The sequence below is a fragment of the Mauremys reevesii genome, linkage group 25 (genome assembly GCF_016161935.1).
Source record: "Mauremys reevesii isolate NIE-2019 linkage group 25, ASM1616193v1, whole genome shotgun sequence".
Classification (NCBI taxonomy): domain Eukaryota; kingdom Metazoa; phylum Chordata; order Testudines; family Geoemydidae; genus Mauremys; species Mauremys reevesii.
Window position 1 is genome coordinate 12,063,228 of NC_052647.1, and position 17,537 is coordinate 12,080,764.

The 17,537-nt window shown below is 47.4% G+C and overlaps 1 protein-coding gene across 12 annotated transcripts in view; it reads right to left on the reverse strand.

Annotated features, from left to right (window-relative positions):
• DNM2 (dynamin 2) overlaps window positions 1-16,857 on the reverse strand; it is a 61,785-nt gene extending 44,928 nt beyond the window's left edge. For 3 of the 12 annotated variants that reach the window (XM_039514833.1, XM_039514832.1, XM_039514830.1), the window contains exons 1-2: window positions 16,568-16,854; window positions 615-688 (exon numbers count right to left, since the gene is read on the reverse strand). In XM_039514833.1, coding sequence (XP_039370767.1) covers window positions 615-688; window positions 16,568-16,728 — 235 coding nt within the window. In that variant the 5' untranslated portion in view covers window positions 16,729-16,854. Of the gene's footprint in view, window positions 1-614; window positions 689-16,567 lie in introns of all 12 variants that reach the window. The other 9 variants (XM_039514839.1, XM_039514836.1, XM_039514835.1 and 6 more) reach the window with 5 other exon arrangements.
• Between the last annotated feature and the right edge of the window lie 680 nt (window positions 16,858-17,537).

Below are 17,537 nucleotides of genomic sequence, written 5' to 3' on the forward strand. Positions count from 1 at the left end.
GACAATCTACCCCACTATAAGAGGCCAGAGTTTTGTATTTGTGAAGGACTGGATTTGTTTAAAACAAATCAGAATAAGTTCATTTGGACTAATCAATACTGCTCAACTTGCAGTGTAAACTGACAGACTAATGCGGAAGCGATTTGCCAAAGAGTTTCCCCCCAGTTATCTATGCTTGTGGTACACATTCTTGATTAGCTGCACGCTGAAATGACAGTACTAATGCCAAATTCCACAAAGCAAGCCTCCTAGCTCATTTGCCACTTACACGGCAGCTTTCAGCTCCGGAGCAGCACATTTTCTTTCAAGCAGTTTACAAAAACCTCCCACGCCACCTTGTTCCAGGAGCATTTAAGAGAGCCAGAGCTGTTCCCTACATATTCATAAACTTGTTAAGTGGCAAGACTACAAGGGTCTCGAACACTGACAGACATTCAAACAGACTTGCACTTTTGCTGATCTGCTGTGTATATTGAAAGAAGCATTTGCCAAGAGTACCAGACTTGTTACCCAAATGGAAGAGCAAACTTCAAACATCCCTAAGCCCATATCCCTAAGGGAACAGCTGGTGTTTTGCATTATGGAGCAACAAGCTGTCCAGCTCCCCACTGTACCTGTTTTTGAGAAGATTAGCTGAAGAATAAGAGGGCGTCGGGTGACAATTCCAGACCCACGGGGAAGAAAGTCTCTGTAAGGAAATAAAAAGAGATGAGTTACTCACAAGGCTAAACTAAGGCATTCCCATACTACAGTGAGCAGTAGCATACAAGCACCTTATTGTTTGTATAATGGTAACCCCTAGAGACTCCATTGTGGCAAACCCCGTACGTGCTCCCGGCCCTGCTGAGCTCACAGCAAGTCAGTCGCCTTTTGTTGTACCTCAATTTCCCAAAGACATTGGGGATCTGTGGCAGAACCCAGCGCTCTAGCCCCAACACCATCCTTCCATTCAGTTTTCACCCAAGTCTCCCATAGTCAGTTCTTAGAGAGGAAAACAGGAAAGAGGCTGGAACCTCGTTACAGGAATGAGTTTCTCATTCTCCTGACTACCAGGATACAACCTCTCCCAAGGCCTCTGGCGAGGATGCCGCCAGTTTTATGCTACAGCAGAGCTGGCGTAGATAGAAGGGGCTGTATTGACATGCACATCATGCTGAAGAGACAAGCACAGCAGCACTGTCAAACGGGGGGGGGGGTGGGCACAGCTCCTGTATCCTCAGGTGCCCCTATGCCTTACAGCTTGTAAGTGGTTGATATCAAAGTTCACAGCAGAAGGGGCTGGTTTTCCAGCCACTAACATTTTAATAATGATCAGAGATCACAGGATTGTCAGAAGTTATGTGCTCATCATGGCAAACTCAAAGACAGACAGTTTAACAAAGGAAAGAGACTCAGTCATTTTCTTTTTATTCTTGGAAGCCACACTGGCGTAAGTGTCTCAAATTATTTCCCAGAAGGGCTGGATTTCTGATGAACTGCAGAAGACAGAGCTGGCAACACTCCTCGGACACAGACAGAGCTCTTGGAGTGAGTCACCCCCACCCCTTTCTATTGGGTAGAAACTCAAGCGTGCAGAGCCATTGTGAGAGACCTACACGTTGGACTCCTCTGCCCGGAAATCGTGCTCCTCCACATCCTAGGCATGCTGTTTTGTTAGAGACAATCACTGCAGACTTAACGGCTCCAGTTCTCCTCTACAACCGCGCTGAGAACAAGAGTTAGAGCTGCTAGGGCAGGAGGGAGGGACACGTAATGCAGGTTTTCTGAGCCGTTTGTCTAGCATTCCCGGCTTCACCTGCTTTGAAACGGGAGAGAGAAACGCTGCACTGAGAGCCTTCCCATTTGTTTCAGCCAGACAGTCATCTGGCCTTCTCCAAATCCCCCTGCAGTGGGAAGCTTTTGCCCTTCCTACTCCTATAGCTTCCACTATCACTGTGATGCGCTGCAGCTGTGCCATTTGCTCTCTCCGATAAGGGGTCAGATTAGCACATCACCACAGCGTGAAGAAGCCTGCCAGGCATCTCCATTATTTTGCCCTTTATTTAGCTATTACACATGAGTGACATTTGTGTCCAGTTGTGTTAGTTTTGCACACTAGGTGTGCAAACTGGCAAGCCTGGCACACTGGCTGCCCTCATTAGACCCCAGGGTTAACAGACTATGACACAGTTTTCCTCTCAGGTCTGTTTCAAGCAGTCTGCAGACGTAAGAAGATGCCGGTGAGACCCCACTTCACATTTGAAAGGTTAGCGTCTAACAAGTCGGATGCCCGAGTTGTGCAGAATCCAACCATCATGGGTGGCTAAATGGGCGAGCGCCAAAGAGCAGGCTGGGGGCTGACACTGTTCTGCCCAGCTGGTGCCTTGTGCTGCAGCGCACCACAGCTCTGGAGCGAAGTGTGGGCCTGAAGCCCGCCACACCAAGCACTGCATGGAGAATGCTGCTACACCCAGCTCAAGTACAGGTTAGCTGAACTGGGACAGCTGAGAAAATGAGCCGTCAGAGGAAGTCCAATGAACTCTTCACTCCAAGCATGTGGAATAAACAACTTCCCACGAGACTGGAAATACAGATTCCGTGGACACAACATCTGCTCCTGCAACAGCAGTGGGCGGGAACCAGCAGGAAGACTAAGTGTTTAGTCTGTCATGGAGGTCTGCTCTCCTTGGTTTATTTTCCCTTGTTCTCTGCTTTGCTTCAGTGCCACCTTCCTGCCACAATCTTCAGAATAACCCAAGATACGGAAGTCTCACACGAGTCCTTACGTGCCATCTGTTCTCCCAGCTCAATACACAAGATGATGTAGGCCTGTACTCCAAGCAGCCACACACCCCTCCACACATCAGCAACTGTCTTCCTGACGCTAACTTCTACTCCAGCCCCATCTACTCCCATCTGATGGGAGGAATCTTAGACTATCAGGGTTCGAAGAGACTTCAGGAGGTCACCTAGTCCAATACCCTGCTCAAAGCAGGACCAACACCAACTAAATCCCAGCCAGGGCTTTGTCAAGCCGGGCCTTAAAAACCTCTAAGGATGGAGATTCCATCACCTCCCTAGGGAACCCATTCCAGTGCTTCACCACCCTCCTAGTGAAATAGTGTTTCCTAATAACCAACCGAGACCTCCCCCACTGCAACTTGAAACCATTGCTCCTTGTTCTGTCATCTGCCACCACTGAGAACAGCCGAGCTCCATCCTCTTTGGAACCCCCTTCAGGTAGTTGAAGGCTGCTATCAAAATCCCCCCTCATTCTTCTCTTCTGCAGACTAAAGAAGCCCAGTTCCCTCAGCCTCTCCCTGTAAGTCATGTGCCCCAGCTCCCTATTATTTTCAGTGCCCTCCACTAGACAGACAGTCTCTCTCTCCCTCTCCCACATCCTTTTTGTAGTGGGAGGCCCAAAACTAGACACAAAACTCCAGATGTGGCCTCACCAGTGCTGGATAGAGGGGAATAATCACTTCCCTCGATCTGCTGGCAGTGCTCCTACTAATGCAGCCCAATATGCCATTAGCCTTCTTGGCAACAAGGGCCCACTGCTGACTCATATCCAGCTTCTCGTCCACTGTAATCCCCAGGTCCTTTTCTGCAGAACTGCTGCTTAGCCTGTCGGCCCCAGCCTGTAGCAGTGCATGGGATTCTTCCTTCCTAAGTGCAGGACTCTGCGCTTGTCCTTATTGAACCTCATCAGATTTCTGTTGGCCCAATCCTCCAATTTGTCTAGGTCACTCTGGACCCTATCCCTACCCTCCAGTGTATCTACCTCTCCCCCCAGCTTAGTGTCATACACAAACTTGCTGAGGGTGCAATCCATCCCATCATCCACATCATTAATAAAGATGTTGAACAAAGCCAGCCCCAGGACCAACCCCTGGGGTACTCCGCTTGATACCAGCTGCCAACTAGACATTGAGCCGTTGATCAGTACCTGTTGAGCCCGCCAATCTAGCCAGCTTTCTATCCACCTTATAGTCCATTAACCCAATCCAGACTTTTTTAAACTTGCTAGCAAGAATGCTGTCAGACACCATATCAAAAGCTTTGCAAAAGTCAAGACACACCATGTCCACTGCTTTCCCCATATCCACAGAGCCAGTTATCAGGTTGGTCAGGCACGACTTGCCCTTGGTGAATCCATGTTGACTGTTTCTGATCACCTTCCTCTCCTCCAAGTGCTTCAAATGGATTCCTTGAGGACCTGCTCCATGATTTTTCCAGGGACTGAGGTGAGGGTGACCAGTCTGTAGTTCCCCAGATTCTCCTCCTTCCCTTTTTTAAAGATGGGCACTACAGTTGCCTTTTCCAATCATCCAGGACCTCCCCCAATCGCCACGAGTTTTCAAAGATAATTGTCAATGACTCTGCAATCACATCAGCCAATTCCCACAGCACCCTTGGATGCATTAGATCTGGACCCATTGACTTGTGCATGTTCAGCTTTTCTAAATAGTCCTGAACCTGTTCCTTCACCACTGAGGGCTGCTCACGTCCTCCACATACTGTGTTGTCCAGGACACCACAGACCAGGTCAGCTCCCACACTGAAGACCAAGGCCAAAAAAAGCATTGAGCACTTCAGCTTTTTCCACATCATGTCACTAGGTTGCCTCCCCCATTCATTAAGTGCCCCACACTTTCCCTGACCTTTTTCTTGTTGCTAATATACCTGTAGAAACCCTTCTTGTTGCCCTTCACATCCCTTGCTAGCTGCAACTCCAGTTGTGTTTTGGCTTTCCTGATTACACCCCTGCATGCTCGAGCAATATTTATTTTTATACTCCTCCCTAGTCATCTGTCCAAGTTTCCACTTCTTGTAAACTTCCTTTTTGTATTTAAGCTCACTGAAGATTTCACTGTTAAGCCAAGCTGGTCGCCTGCCATATTTGCTATTCTTTCTGCACATCGAGATGGTTTGTTCCTGCGCCCTCAGTAAGGTTTCTTTAAAATGCAGCCAGCTCTCCTGGACTCCTTTCCCCCTCATATCAGCCTCCCAGGGGATCCTGCCCTTCAGTTCCCTGAGGGAGTCAAAGTCTGCTTTTCTGAAGTCCAGGGTCTGTATTTTATTACTCTCCTTCCTTCCTTCCGTGAGGATCCTGAACTCAACCATCTCATGGTCACTGCTAGAGACCTGACCGGTTTGTTAAAACCCATCTTAAATATGGGTGATAAAATAAGACCACGTCTCTCAATAACCTATTCCCTGTTCTGTTTGCCTCTCGCCCTTTCACCAGGAACTGCTGGAATTACATTATACTGTCCAGTTCAGGGCCTGATCTCAAAACATGACGCACTTCCACGGCACTTCTAGGGCCCCAATAACCTGGGGACAGAACACCAAGGTACATCAGTGAGAACATTCTGTTCAGAAGGAGCGTGAACATGGCTGCTGGCATCCAGATCCGCATCAGCAGAAGCCATTCCAAGTACCATTTTAAAACGGTTTGGAACTGCAGTGGCATGTTCTCTGTCTGGGCCCAGAGCGCACAGAGATGATTGAAGTACCAGTATTGGTCATGGGGCTGCTTGGACCAACCCTTGGAGTTTTTCTGGCGTTTCTCTCTAAGGCTGTTCTGGTCCATTTTTCTAATTAGGAAGTGAATGTTCTTTTAAAAGGGTGTTTTCCTCGCGGGTTCAATGTCTGGGCCCCATCAACAGTGGCTGGGCAAGCTGAATTAGAAGCAGTGTAGAGGAAGCCTTGAAATACAATTCTAGAAACCTTAGGTTCTGTCCACACCATGATTAAATCATGCTATGAACTAAACGGGAGAGGCTAGGATGGCCCAGAACCACCTTAAGGCCTGTGCACTACTTGCCCAGTTAATAAGTTGGGGCACAGGGAAGGCCCAAGATAAAAAGTACAGGCTACTTCTACTGGCGGGGGTGGGGGAGAAATAGCCAGCTTGCACGTCTGTGTGCTGTAACTAGGAGACCAAAAGGTTTCTTATAACCCATGTTTGTTTTGTTTTTCTAAAAGGTGACCCCTGAGCAGGCTGCATAATCCAGCCTCAACTCAGAGTCACCCAAGTTCTCCAGGGCAACCTTCCGAGATTTCATGGGGGGCTTTATCTTTACAAAGCCTCCCCATTTCGTGACATTTGCCTTCAGTGCCCATGGAAATGACTTCCCTCCCCTACATAACTGAAGTTCAGTTTGAGCTCTATTTTAAGATCCTTTGTGCATGGACCTTGCTCTTTTAGACTAAAGCAGCATGCACACCCAATTCTCTATCAACGGTTAACTCTTTACAATCCCATAGTCATCTGTTACAGTGCAGCAAAGCAGAGGCTATTAACACAACGAGCTGCCCTTCCCCGGATTTTTGTCTAGCCTTCCCTCGGGTTGACTAGCACCAGTACACACACGACTTTACACTTTACAATACTTAGTGCTCACAACCCCAGTGACAAGGGAAGTGGGACCGCAGTGCAGTTGCACTGTGAGTCAAGGGCAGAGGCAGGAAACAGAACCCAGATTCCTGCTGCATGTTCATTTCACACAGGGCTAAAGGAATCAGGCCAAACAGCACAGACTTGTTTGCCCTTAAGTCTCAGGGTCAAAGGTGAACACGGTTTGTTCCTGCAGGAGAATGCAGGGTGACGTACTATTTGAATGTAAAGCTACAAGGGAGATTACGTGTCCGCTGTTTAACAAGAGATTACTTTATTGAGAGAGAGAGGGAACGCCTATGCAGCAAATGAGACATGGGCCAACCTTTGTGTGGTACTGAAGCCAGTCCGTTCCCAAGTGGTGTCCATGAATGGCAGGGTGTGGGCGTTTTACAACTGAAGGGTGTTGCCACATTCACTTCGGGTCAGACACCCTTATCTTGTGGGCAGCATAAATGGGAGTCTTCTTATCCATGAGAAACTTCGGTTCAGAAGACGCATCAAAGGGGACTAGGACCCTACGCAAAGGTCCTTTCCCCATTTCAAATGGCTCAGTTGTACAGTGAGGCAGGAACTGGAATGGCCAGTTCTGGGAGAGCTATTGGCAGCCAGGGGTTGAGCATGTGAAAAGTGTATTCCAAAAGCAAACTGAAGTTGGTTCAAGAAAAGACTCACCTTGTCTTTTCAAGACACTGCCATAGCACACAAGACTTCCTTTTTTGCTGCTCTGCACCTGCTAACCTGCCTCCAGCTTACCCATTAGCAGACAATCTAGCTTACTTAGCTAGACTGAAAGGGCAGAGGTCCACTTTCTGAAGCAAGCAGGATGCCATTTAATACCCTTCTGTTACTTGCACCATCTCCATTAGCAAAGGCCCTTCAAGTCAGCTCCCTAGCCTCAAGTCTCTTTGTATTTCACCACTTGGAAGGTCTTGCTTGCACTTGTCAGGCTCATGGCTCTGTGGCTTCCCTGCACTGGTCTCCTTCTATTAGAGGTTAAATCTTCCTGGAATGCTGTTTATCTTGGCAGATTCTTCCTAAGGGCTCCACGCCTGCTCTTCCTCAAACAAAGCAAAGAGGGGCTTCCTCCTCCACCCCCCACAATGGCAGACTTGCTGGGTGGCTTTGGACAAGTCACTTTACCTCTGCGACTCTGATCACACCCAAAGGCCCCAGTCAGGACTGGCCCTGTTGTACCACGTGTGGTACAAACACAAACAGTTCCTGGCAGAACTCACTCCACAGCTGGGATAACACATCCCTCCCAAAGGGGGAGGGGAGGGGAGGGATCTCATTAATATCTGTAAAGTGCTTGGAGAGCCTCAGCTAGCAGTTGCTCAGACTTAGAACGAAGTTCATAACGCCATATCCTGGCCAGAGGAACGGATGGCTAGATATGGTGGGAACAGTCTAACATGCTCGAGATGGAAGCGCGTCACTGAAAGGTGCTCACTTTATTCTTAGTTACTTCACTCTTCTCTGCGGCTCTCTCTCAAGCCAGCTCGCTCCTCTGCCATGGATACTCCAAGTTCTATTTTTCCTCATGCACCTGAGACCACAGGTTACCATTCACTACTTCCCTGGCCTAGTAGTAAAATCTTGAGCCATTTGGACAGAGCCATAATTCAGATGCACCGAGCTGCATCTCAATGGGCTCACTAAAATCCAGCAAGACAACTCACACTACACACGCTATTGATTTCAGACCGTTTGTTAGTATTACTACCCAGCAACTTGACATAAGAACTGGTCATTTGTATCTTTATCCTACCCTGAAACATGAACTTTCCATCTAACAGAAGCTGTAATATTCTATCAGCATGTTCTGGAAGTTGTGTTTCTCTCTACCTTAGGCTAGATTTATGAATACAGATTTATTTGTTGCCTATCTGATCCATTTCCTCCAAAGCTCACTGCTATTGCTCCAACATTTCACAATTAATGGTGGACTGCAAGTGTTTTACTAGAGATTGCAGGATGCAGGCAGGGGTGAGGACAGAGCTGTTCAGAAGCACAACTGCTGCTGCATTTCACCAGAATTGAGATATTTAAAGTTGCTGAGAAACCTCATCTGCAGCCTTCCTGGTTTCATTAATGTTTTATTTACAACCACTAACAGTATTGATAACATGTTATGAACAAGATATAATGGCCACATTGACAATACAGTCGAGGAACCAAATGTCAATGCACAGACCTCCCAACTGTGTGGCTCACAATGACTCCATTGTGATCCTCGGGCCCAGTGAGCCAAGGACCCACTACAAGTCAATGGTCAAATTTTATGTAGATTGAAATGTCTTTTACACGTCCATTTGTCAGGCTGTCACTGGCAGAGTCACTGCAGGGTCAGTGGGAGACTCAGAGCATTTAGCACATTTGTCCTGACACTATAAGGGTTCCAAAGATGGATTAGTCAATGCACATTTCGTTTGTGACATCAACAGGCTGGGTTAGAATACTGCTAGTAACGCAATTTTAATGCACCACTTTATATTTCCTCTTACGTTTCTCTCCATAAGAGGGTTGAAATGACTCATCTCTATTGAGAAGTGCATTATGATTGGCAAGAGCAGCCACTACTGTTTCCCCTTGCATCTTTTTCAGTGGGTATTAAGGGCAAAATAGCTTCACCCTGAATACATTTTAATCCCTGCATCTCATTAAAATCATTAGCACACATACACTGGGACCCTGAACATCTGAGCTCAGTTTCTGCTCTGCTACAGCCTCTTTACATGACCTTGGACAAGTCATTTTGTCAACGCTTCCATTTCCCCATTGGTAAAACGGGGCTCATAAACCTTCCTTTGTCTCATCTATTCAGACTGAGAATTTCAGAGCACGGGCTGTTTTCCTGTGTCTGCACTGTGCTCAGCACTACGGGATCCCAATTTAATTGAGGCCTCTAGGCTCTATCACAAAACAAATATATCAAAATTGATTTTGAATAATTAACTGATGTCACAAGGATCCAAAACCCCTCACTGTGCCACCCCTCCCCAACTCTCCACCCCATTATCTTTGCCCAATAGGCTAAAGAAACCTCAAGGCTTGTGACTAACCCCAGCAGGTAATGCAAAGCATACTCCTGCTTTCTCAACAGGAAGTACTGGAGCTCAGTTGCCATTACAGCCTGGGAACACGCGCTGCTGTCAAGGGAAGCAGACCTGAAATGTTCCCTCTCATTACTGCTAGAAAGTGGCAGTTTTTCCTGGCATTTCTCAGGATTTCTCTGTGCCTAGCTAATTAAGGCAACTCTGAACTTAAGGTAGCCTGAGATGTAGTGGTGTCACTGGAGAATCTTGCCCCTTCCTCTGACGCATCTGGGGACAGGATACTGAAATTGCTCAGCCATTAATGACACTTCCTAGGCAATAATTTACAGCCCACACATTAGCTGGCCCTCCAATTTGTTACCGTACGACTATTAAACCAGACCAGTATGATAGAGCAAACAAAAATCTTAAAGGGTTATTTACCAGCATCAAATATTTCCATGTATAGGCAAGAGAGTCAGTAGTTTCATAATACAAAAAGGATGGAAATTTTTGTAAACAAAGCCGGTAATGTGTTAGACGGAAACTGATCAAAATAATTCCCTGTATTACTAACATTAGCCATTACTCCAATGTGCCATGGTGAGAGCCACGGAAAAGCAGACTGAAAAGCTGTTTCCAAAATAATAATGATTTCCTTTTCTCTGTTGGCATCACTCACATTTCAACTCTTCACTCAGCTCCCACAAGCTTACCAACAAACAAGACTGGACTATTTCACCCCCTTGTTTTCATGCATCAGCCCAGTGCTATTCTGTTTGGATTGCAAATATCCCCCAGAGATGTTACATAAGAACGGCCGTACTGGGTCAGACCAAAGGTCCATCTAGCCCAGTATCCTGTCTACCGACAGTGGCCAATGCCAGGTGCCCCAGAGGGAGTGAACCTAACAGGCAATGATCAAGTGATCTCTCTCCTGCCATCCATCTCCGTCCTCTGACGAACAGAGGCTAGGGACACCATTCTTACCCATCCTGGCTAATAGCCATTTATGGACTTAGCCACCATGAATTTATCCAGTTCCCTTTTAAACATTGTTATAGTCCAAGCCTTCACAACCTCCTCAGGTAAGGAGTTCCACAAGTTGACTGTGCGCTGCGTGAAGAAGGACTTCCTTTTATTTGTTTTAAACCTGCTGCCTATTAATTTCATTTGGTGACCCCTAGTTCTTGTATTACGGGAACAAGTAAATAACTTTTCCTTATCCACTTTCTCAACATCACTCATGATTTTATATACCTCTATCATATCCCCCCTTAGTCTTCTCTTTTCCAAGCTGAAGAGTCCTAGCCTCTTTAATCTCTCCTCATATGGGACCCTCTCCAAACCCCTAATCATTTTAGTTGCCCTTTTCTGAACCTTTTCTAGTGCTAGAATCTCTTTTTTGAGGTGAGGAGACCACATCTGTACACAGTATTCGAGATGTGGGCGTACCATGGATTTATATAAGGGCACTAATATATTCTCAGTCTTATTCTCTATCCCCTTTTTAATGATTCCTAACATCCTGTTTGCTTTTTTGACCGCCTCTGCACACTGCGTGGACATCTTCAGAGAACTATCCACGATGACTCCAAGATCTTTTTCCCGACTCGTTGTAGCTAAATTAGCCCCCATCATGTTGTATGTATAGTTGGGGTTATTTTTTCCAATGTGCATTACTTTACATTTATCCACATTAACAAACACCCAAACAAAGACTATTTACATAGAAATGACTTAAATTTCCATTAAGTGTTGCAAATAAAACTCAAAGCCCATGGGGCTCTTAAAGAGGGGAGATGTTTGGTTTTCTAGTCAGGTTCTTTTAAGACACTCATCACCATTAGGGCCAGAACCTGCATCAGTTTAATTTTACACATACAAGCAGTCCTCTTGACAGAAATGGGACTACTCCTGCAAGTAAAATTAAGCAGGTGCTTAAGAGTTCATAGGTTCTGGCCCACTGCATGGAAACGAACGATTTACCTTAAGCCTGTATGCAGTGTTGTTGTAGCTGTGTGGACCAGAAGAACAGCTCTGTGCAAGCTCAACGCTCGCCTCTCCCCAAAAGAAACTGGTCAAAGAAGATATCACCTCACCCACCTTACCTTAAGCTTGTTAGGTCACTATCTACAACAAATTTTATGCAGCATGGTTCTCCCTGCAACCCTCCAATGGCTCCCCCCATCTCTACTGCATCAAACAGGCTGCTTGGCTTCACTTGCAAGGCATTTATGCCTAATCTCTCATTCACTAGATGTCAACTCCCATCTCTGACTGGCCAAGATCCCAGCACCCACTTGTTACGTTTTCAAACAAGCCCCTTCATGTATTCTCCCCAGCTGCCCCTCACAAATGTACAAAGCTCCCTCGTTGGCCTGTTTCAAACTCTGCTTTGTTGTGATGCCTCCAAAGACTTAACAGTTAAGCTGCTGGTCTGCTGAGTGTACTGCTTCCACATTGACCCATACGGTCTTGTTTCCTTTTACCTCGCCCATTAGTCCGTCTGTATCCACCGGTCATTTCGTCTTATGCCTAGATTGGAAGCTCTTTGAGGCAGGGACCATCTTTTTATTCAATGTACAGCACCCTGCACAATGGAGTCAGCATTTGTTCCGAAAAGCCTGAACTGTCCAACATCCAGCTCCCACTCTCTCACACACAAAATATTAGATCCGTCCCAAAGTAGACGAATCCAGGTCTATCTCCAAGTAAGTGTACAGCCTTCATTCGATACAGAATTAGAACATGGAACTTGGTAAACATTTGTATTGTTGTAACACATCGTGGTAAGCATGGCGCCACGATACAAGCAGATAGTCCCAGTCTTGAATATCTTACAACCTTAATGCTGGGTTAACTGTTTCAGGGCTATTCATCCTTTATTCTGAACCCTACTGCAAAGCAGTTGCTATAATCAACTAGCACTATTACAAAGATATGTATTTAGATCTACATTCTCTTTTAATTTTGTCCCAAATGCTTTTCTAGTTTTGTCGTATGAAAGCAAAAAGTGGAAGTTACCATGCCACTGTTATTACCACACAGGGAGAATCTTCTTGGTCTTGTGTCTCAGAGTGTTGAAACACTACTCTGAGGACACCAAGTGAAGGCAGAATTCACCAAAGAAATAATAATTACCCTCAATTATGAACGCAAGGGCCCCACTGTAATATAAAGTTAGAGATACAAGATTTGACTGGAAGATTCCAGGTTACTAAAAAAAACAGGATTTCACCTCACGTAAAACCTGCCTAATTCAGACATTTAATTCAGACAGTTATTGAAAGATTCTATAGATTTTGGTGAACCCCTATTATTCCTTGTTGAAGGCTTAAAAGCCATGAAACAAAGCTTTTTAATTATGGTGCTGCGCTTGCAGTGTCACTATAATTACAAGCTGCCAGTATATCCATTGGCAGCTTTTGAGGAGGTAATAACTTGACCATGTTGATCCCAATTGTGACAAAGCTTGGCGCAATGCATCAGCCCAGGTGCAAGTTTTGTTTTACAAAATTGGACGTTAATTGATCCAGCTGCCTTTTATAAACCTCACTCACTCATGCCCGTCACCCAACCTAGCAAGTAATAAAGATGGAAGCAGTAGGCTTCCAATCCCCCCTACCACAAACCTCTTTGCAAGCTGCTAACCCAGAACGTGGCTCAAGCCCATGTGATAATGAAAGACCAAGCCTCAGATGCCACATCACAAGGCCCCCCCAAGTCTGATCTCAAACATATGGGCACATATTGCCACCAACCTAGGGACATTTTAAATAAGTGAAAAGATTCAACTGCAGGAGCAAGACAGTGGAAAACCCCATGTGACCTTCCAACAGAAAAAATAAAAGTACTGGTCTGAGATCGTCGTGATTAAGAGGCGAAAGCATCCAAAAACATAAGGAAAACAGCCCAGCCTGAGTCAAACAGAACACTGCTTTTTGGAAAAGAGATGATGAAGACACGACTTGTACTCAAGCCCAAGCATTACAGAGGAGGTGGGGGTGGAATTGCAGGACAGAGTTTTAGGCACAGTCAGATACTCTACGTATCAAGAAGAACCCAATACAGTATCTGCTTTAACCCAAATGGGGCCCCCACTATGCTGCGTGCTTTATAGACATATTAAGAAGCCATCCTTGCCAAAAGGCCTTAAAAACAAGACTAAGGGTGGGAGGGGAACAGAGCCGCAGGAAGGTAAAATGACAAAGTGACTTGCCCAAGGTCACCCAGCGGGTCAGTGGCAGAGGAAGAACTAGAACCCAGGATTCCTGACTCCCCGTTCAGTGTCTTATCCACCGGACCATGCTGCTTCCCAGTGCGCCTCACTGATCTTTATTGAAACTACCCACCATCCAATATCACGAGGCACTGCTAGAGACACAGATTCTATATACACACCCCGTTGGTTAAATTTGTAGTATATTTATAAAGAAATCCTATAAGTAGCAAGAGTCACATTAGTTACCAGCCCTTCACCACCATCCTTTAAAGCTAGGACAAGCTATAGAAAAGGCATAGATTAAACACATAGAAAACTTAGATAACTCTAGCAAGACAAAACAGCACCTTGTAAGACCTAATTTTTGTCCTAAGAAGTGACTTTGTTCCCCGGGTCACAGGGGTTAGGCACTGTAGAAGCAGAAATTATTAAAAGCTACTATTCATCTCCAGAGATGGAGACAGGTGTAAGTCCAGTCTTTAAAAACCCAAAGCTCTAATGGACTCTGAACTCCACTTGTGCAGTAGCTACCCTCTGTCACCACATTACCTTGACACCATCATCTCAGCCTCCGCCCTATCTCCCCACCTTGTCTGTCAAGCCCACTTGTTGTGTCTTGTCTTCAAATGTAAACTCTCTGTTTTAATCTTCCTAGATCCTGCAGCCAGATCCATGAAGGAGGGTCCCATGCAGAAGCCTAATGACTCCAATACAGGTTTATAGTTTCCAGGTCTGTGTGTGTACCGCACTAGCAACCCCAATTTGAACGGAGCCCACTGGACATTATTGCCATAGTAACAGAAGAAGATAGACTTAAAGCTGAGTCTGAGTTTTCAAAGATTAACTTGAGTAAATTAAGAGAGTCATGTTGAACACTATTAAAAAGAACAGGTTCCAGTTTCCAGAGGCCTTGTACTAAGAACTGCTCTCAGGATACCTTGTCAGCTACTTTGACGTAAGACTTCCTTCCACCCCCTTCAGACACTTGTTCTCCTGTAGATCCTTGTATGATTGTTAAAAGTGTCTTGCAGGTAATGACTAAGGAATTCAAAGACACTGACATCTAGCCAAACTAATCTGCAAGGTAAGTGCCAGTCAGTAACACAACAACCCAAGCTGTTCAGTTAAAGTACCACACAGAGCTTGACTCCAGATCCTGAGCTACCAATGCAAATAAAACACAGATGCACAATGCAATTAACTCTAGCAATCCAGGTTATTTTTAGACCATTGAAATAAAACACTGACCAAACCCAGCCTGACTACAGAAGACAGATGCACTCTCTTTTTCACATGATCAATTTTCAGCAGTTCCTAAAATCCACCTCTGCTCCATTTCTCAGTGGTTTGGAAAAGTATCACTGAACTGGGGACCATCACTTCAGATTACACAGTCCATGCAGTACCATAATGCAGATCCAGTGTGTTCAGGGTATACATGAAAATTTGTTTACTGTACAATCAGTAATATCAAACGGGGTGCTGGCTCCTACCACTACAAAGGTTAAAGAATTCCTTATGCTCCAAGAAGGAATATAAGACTGATACTAGAATAATCCTCCATGCCAAATGGCCTACTCCGCTCATATCATGCGTCTCTAGCTTCTTGCATCATGAAGGATCCCAGCAGGCATTACAAATTACTGGCCCCAATCCGGATCCCATTGTCTTGAAAGGGAGATGGCTTAACCACAAGACAAACAGGAATTACCCCTCTTCTCTCTCTCTGGGGTAACATACAGCACACAAGGATAACAATGGGGGTGGAGACGGAAAGGGATCTGCCTGGGGACAGAGGCAAGAGAGTGGTACCTGGGACCTTATGAAAAGCTCTGTGGGGTCTTTAAGGAACATACAAAGTGGGCAAGACCTCGGCTTCTGCTGCAGGAGCTGGAGAAGGAGGCGGTTAAGGAAAAGTTGTCCCTTCAGCAGGCACAGGGACCACAGCAAGTGGGGCCAACGTCCTCAGCCCTGCTCCCAAGGTTCAGGAGGGACTGGGGCAGGCCCAGCGCGAGCCCCACATTAAGTCACAGATAACTCCCACCCCGTCCTCCAACCAGCAGGGTGCAGGTCAGCTCGGTGTGAGCAGAATCCTACATCTCCCACCACATACACCCGAGTCCTGCTCCCTGGGCAGGAGGAGCCAGCCCAGGGGAGTCCATGGCCCCCTGACAGGATAGGGGGAGGTGCCCCAGCCAGGGGGACAAACGGGGGGGGGCATCCCTGTGTCCCAGGACGGGGGGGCACCAGGCACCTAAGGGGAGGGGACGCGCCCAGGGAGTGCTCCTGCCCCCCTCCCCCCCAGGCAGGGCCCTCCTGCCACACAGGGCCCGGGATGACAGGCCAGAGCCCCCGCCCCTCAGCCAGCCCAGAACTACCACGCTCCACTGCTATTCACAGAGCGATCTACGCCAGCTGCGTCCACTGAGACACCCGCCCCCCTTGGACAGACCCCGGTTTAACCCATTGGCGTAAGGACCGCGGCGCCCACGCAAGGCTCCCAGGCCAAGCGCGCTCCACCCAAGCCACCGAGAAGCGGCCCGGCTAACGCCGCCGGGGTAAACCCACCAGCGCGCCCTACGCCAACTGCGCACGGCTCCGCGGGTACCAGACCACAGAGAGCGCTCCGCTAACGCAATCGGCGTACAACCCACCCCGGCGCTATTCGCAAAGGGGGCCGAGGCGGTCTCGCGCTTAGCGCAAGGCCGCCGGAGAGATTCACAGACCCCAACTACGCCAGCAGCGTAGCACCCCGGCCATTCTAATCACAGCGATTTACGCAAACGGCGTACGCACGCCCGAAGTATTCACCAACGGAGCTCCGGCGAACTACGTCGCATCCCTGCCATTGCGTGCGAAGGGAAGGGAGGGGGCAAGTTACGCAGGTTGCGTATATCTCCCCGGAGGCCCGGGACTCACCGGCCCACGAAGTTCTCGAGCACGGAGCTCTTGCCGGCGCTCTGGCCGCCCACCACGGCGATCTGCGGCAGGTCGAGGTGGCAGCTCTGCCCGATGGAGCTGAACGCGTCCTGCAGCTTGTTCACCAGCGGGATCAGGTCCTCCATCCCCCGGTTCCCCATGGCGGCCGCGGGGCCCGGGCTCCCCGCGTCTCGGGCGGCGGCTCCTCAAACGGTTCTCGGCGGCAGCGGCCAAACTTCCCCTCAGACTCTCCTCATCCGGCTCCGGCGCCACCCCCGGCTCTTCACTCCGCCCAGGCCCGTCTGCGGCGAATCCTATTGGTCGACACGGCTGTCACCCTGTGGGTCTAACCAATAGAGAGGCCATACAGCCCGTAATTCAATCTGAGTGGGCGGTGTTTAGAGGCCCTCGCCTACTTTCCGCATTACTATTGGTCTCTTATGCTGTCACTCTTTTCTTCCAACCAATAGAGTTCATTCATGACCTGTCGAGGAAGGCGGTACTTTTAGATCCCGCCCAATTTTTTTTTTTTTGGTTTCTCATTGGAGGAGAAGACTGTCGCTCTAAGAGGCACTCGCTCAAAAAAAAAATTCACTCTGCCCTACTCCCATTGGACAGAATTTCTGCCACTCTGCCACACCATCCAATTCGTTGCGAGAGGCGGGCTTCTCGAGAAAAGGTTGGGTACTATTTGTAGAGAAGCCCTATCTGATTCGTGATCAGAATGTCAATCAGGGTGTCCCTCGTTATTATTGGTCTCTTTGTTCCTTTCCCTCCCCACCCGACGGAGGCGGTATTAGAGGAGATCGGGTACCGTATTGCCTCAGATGGAACGCGCTCCCCATTTAGTACCTCATTTCTCCTTATAGAAGCCCACACATATATTAGTGTATGTCGCCTTATGAAGACACCTTTATTTTTTTGTTACCGTATATCTCCCTATAGAAGGAAATAAGGACAATTCATGTTA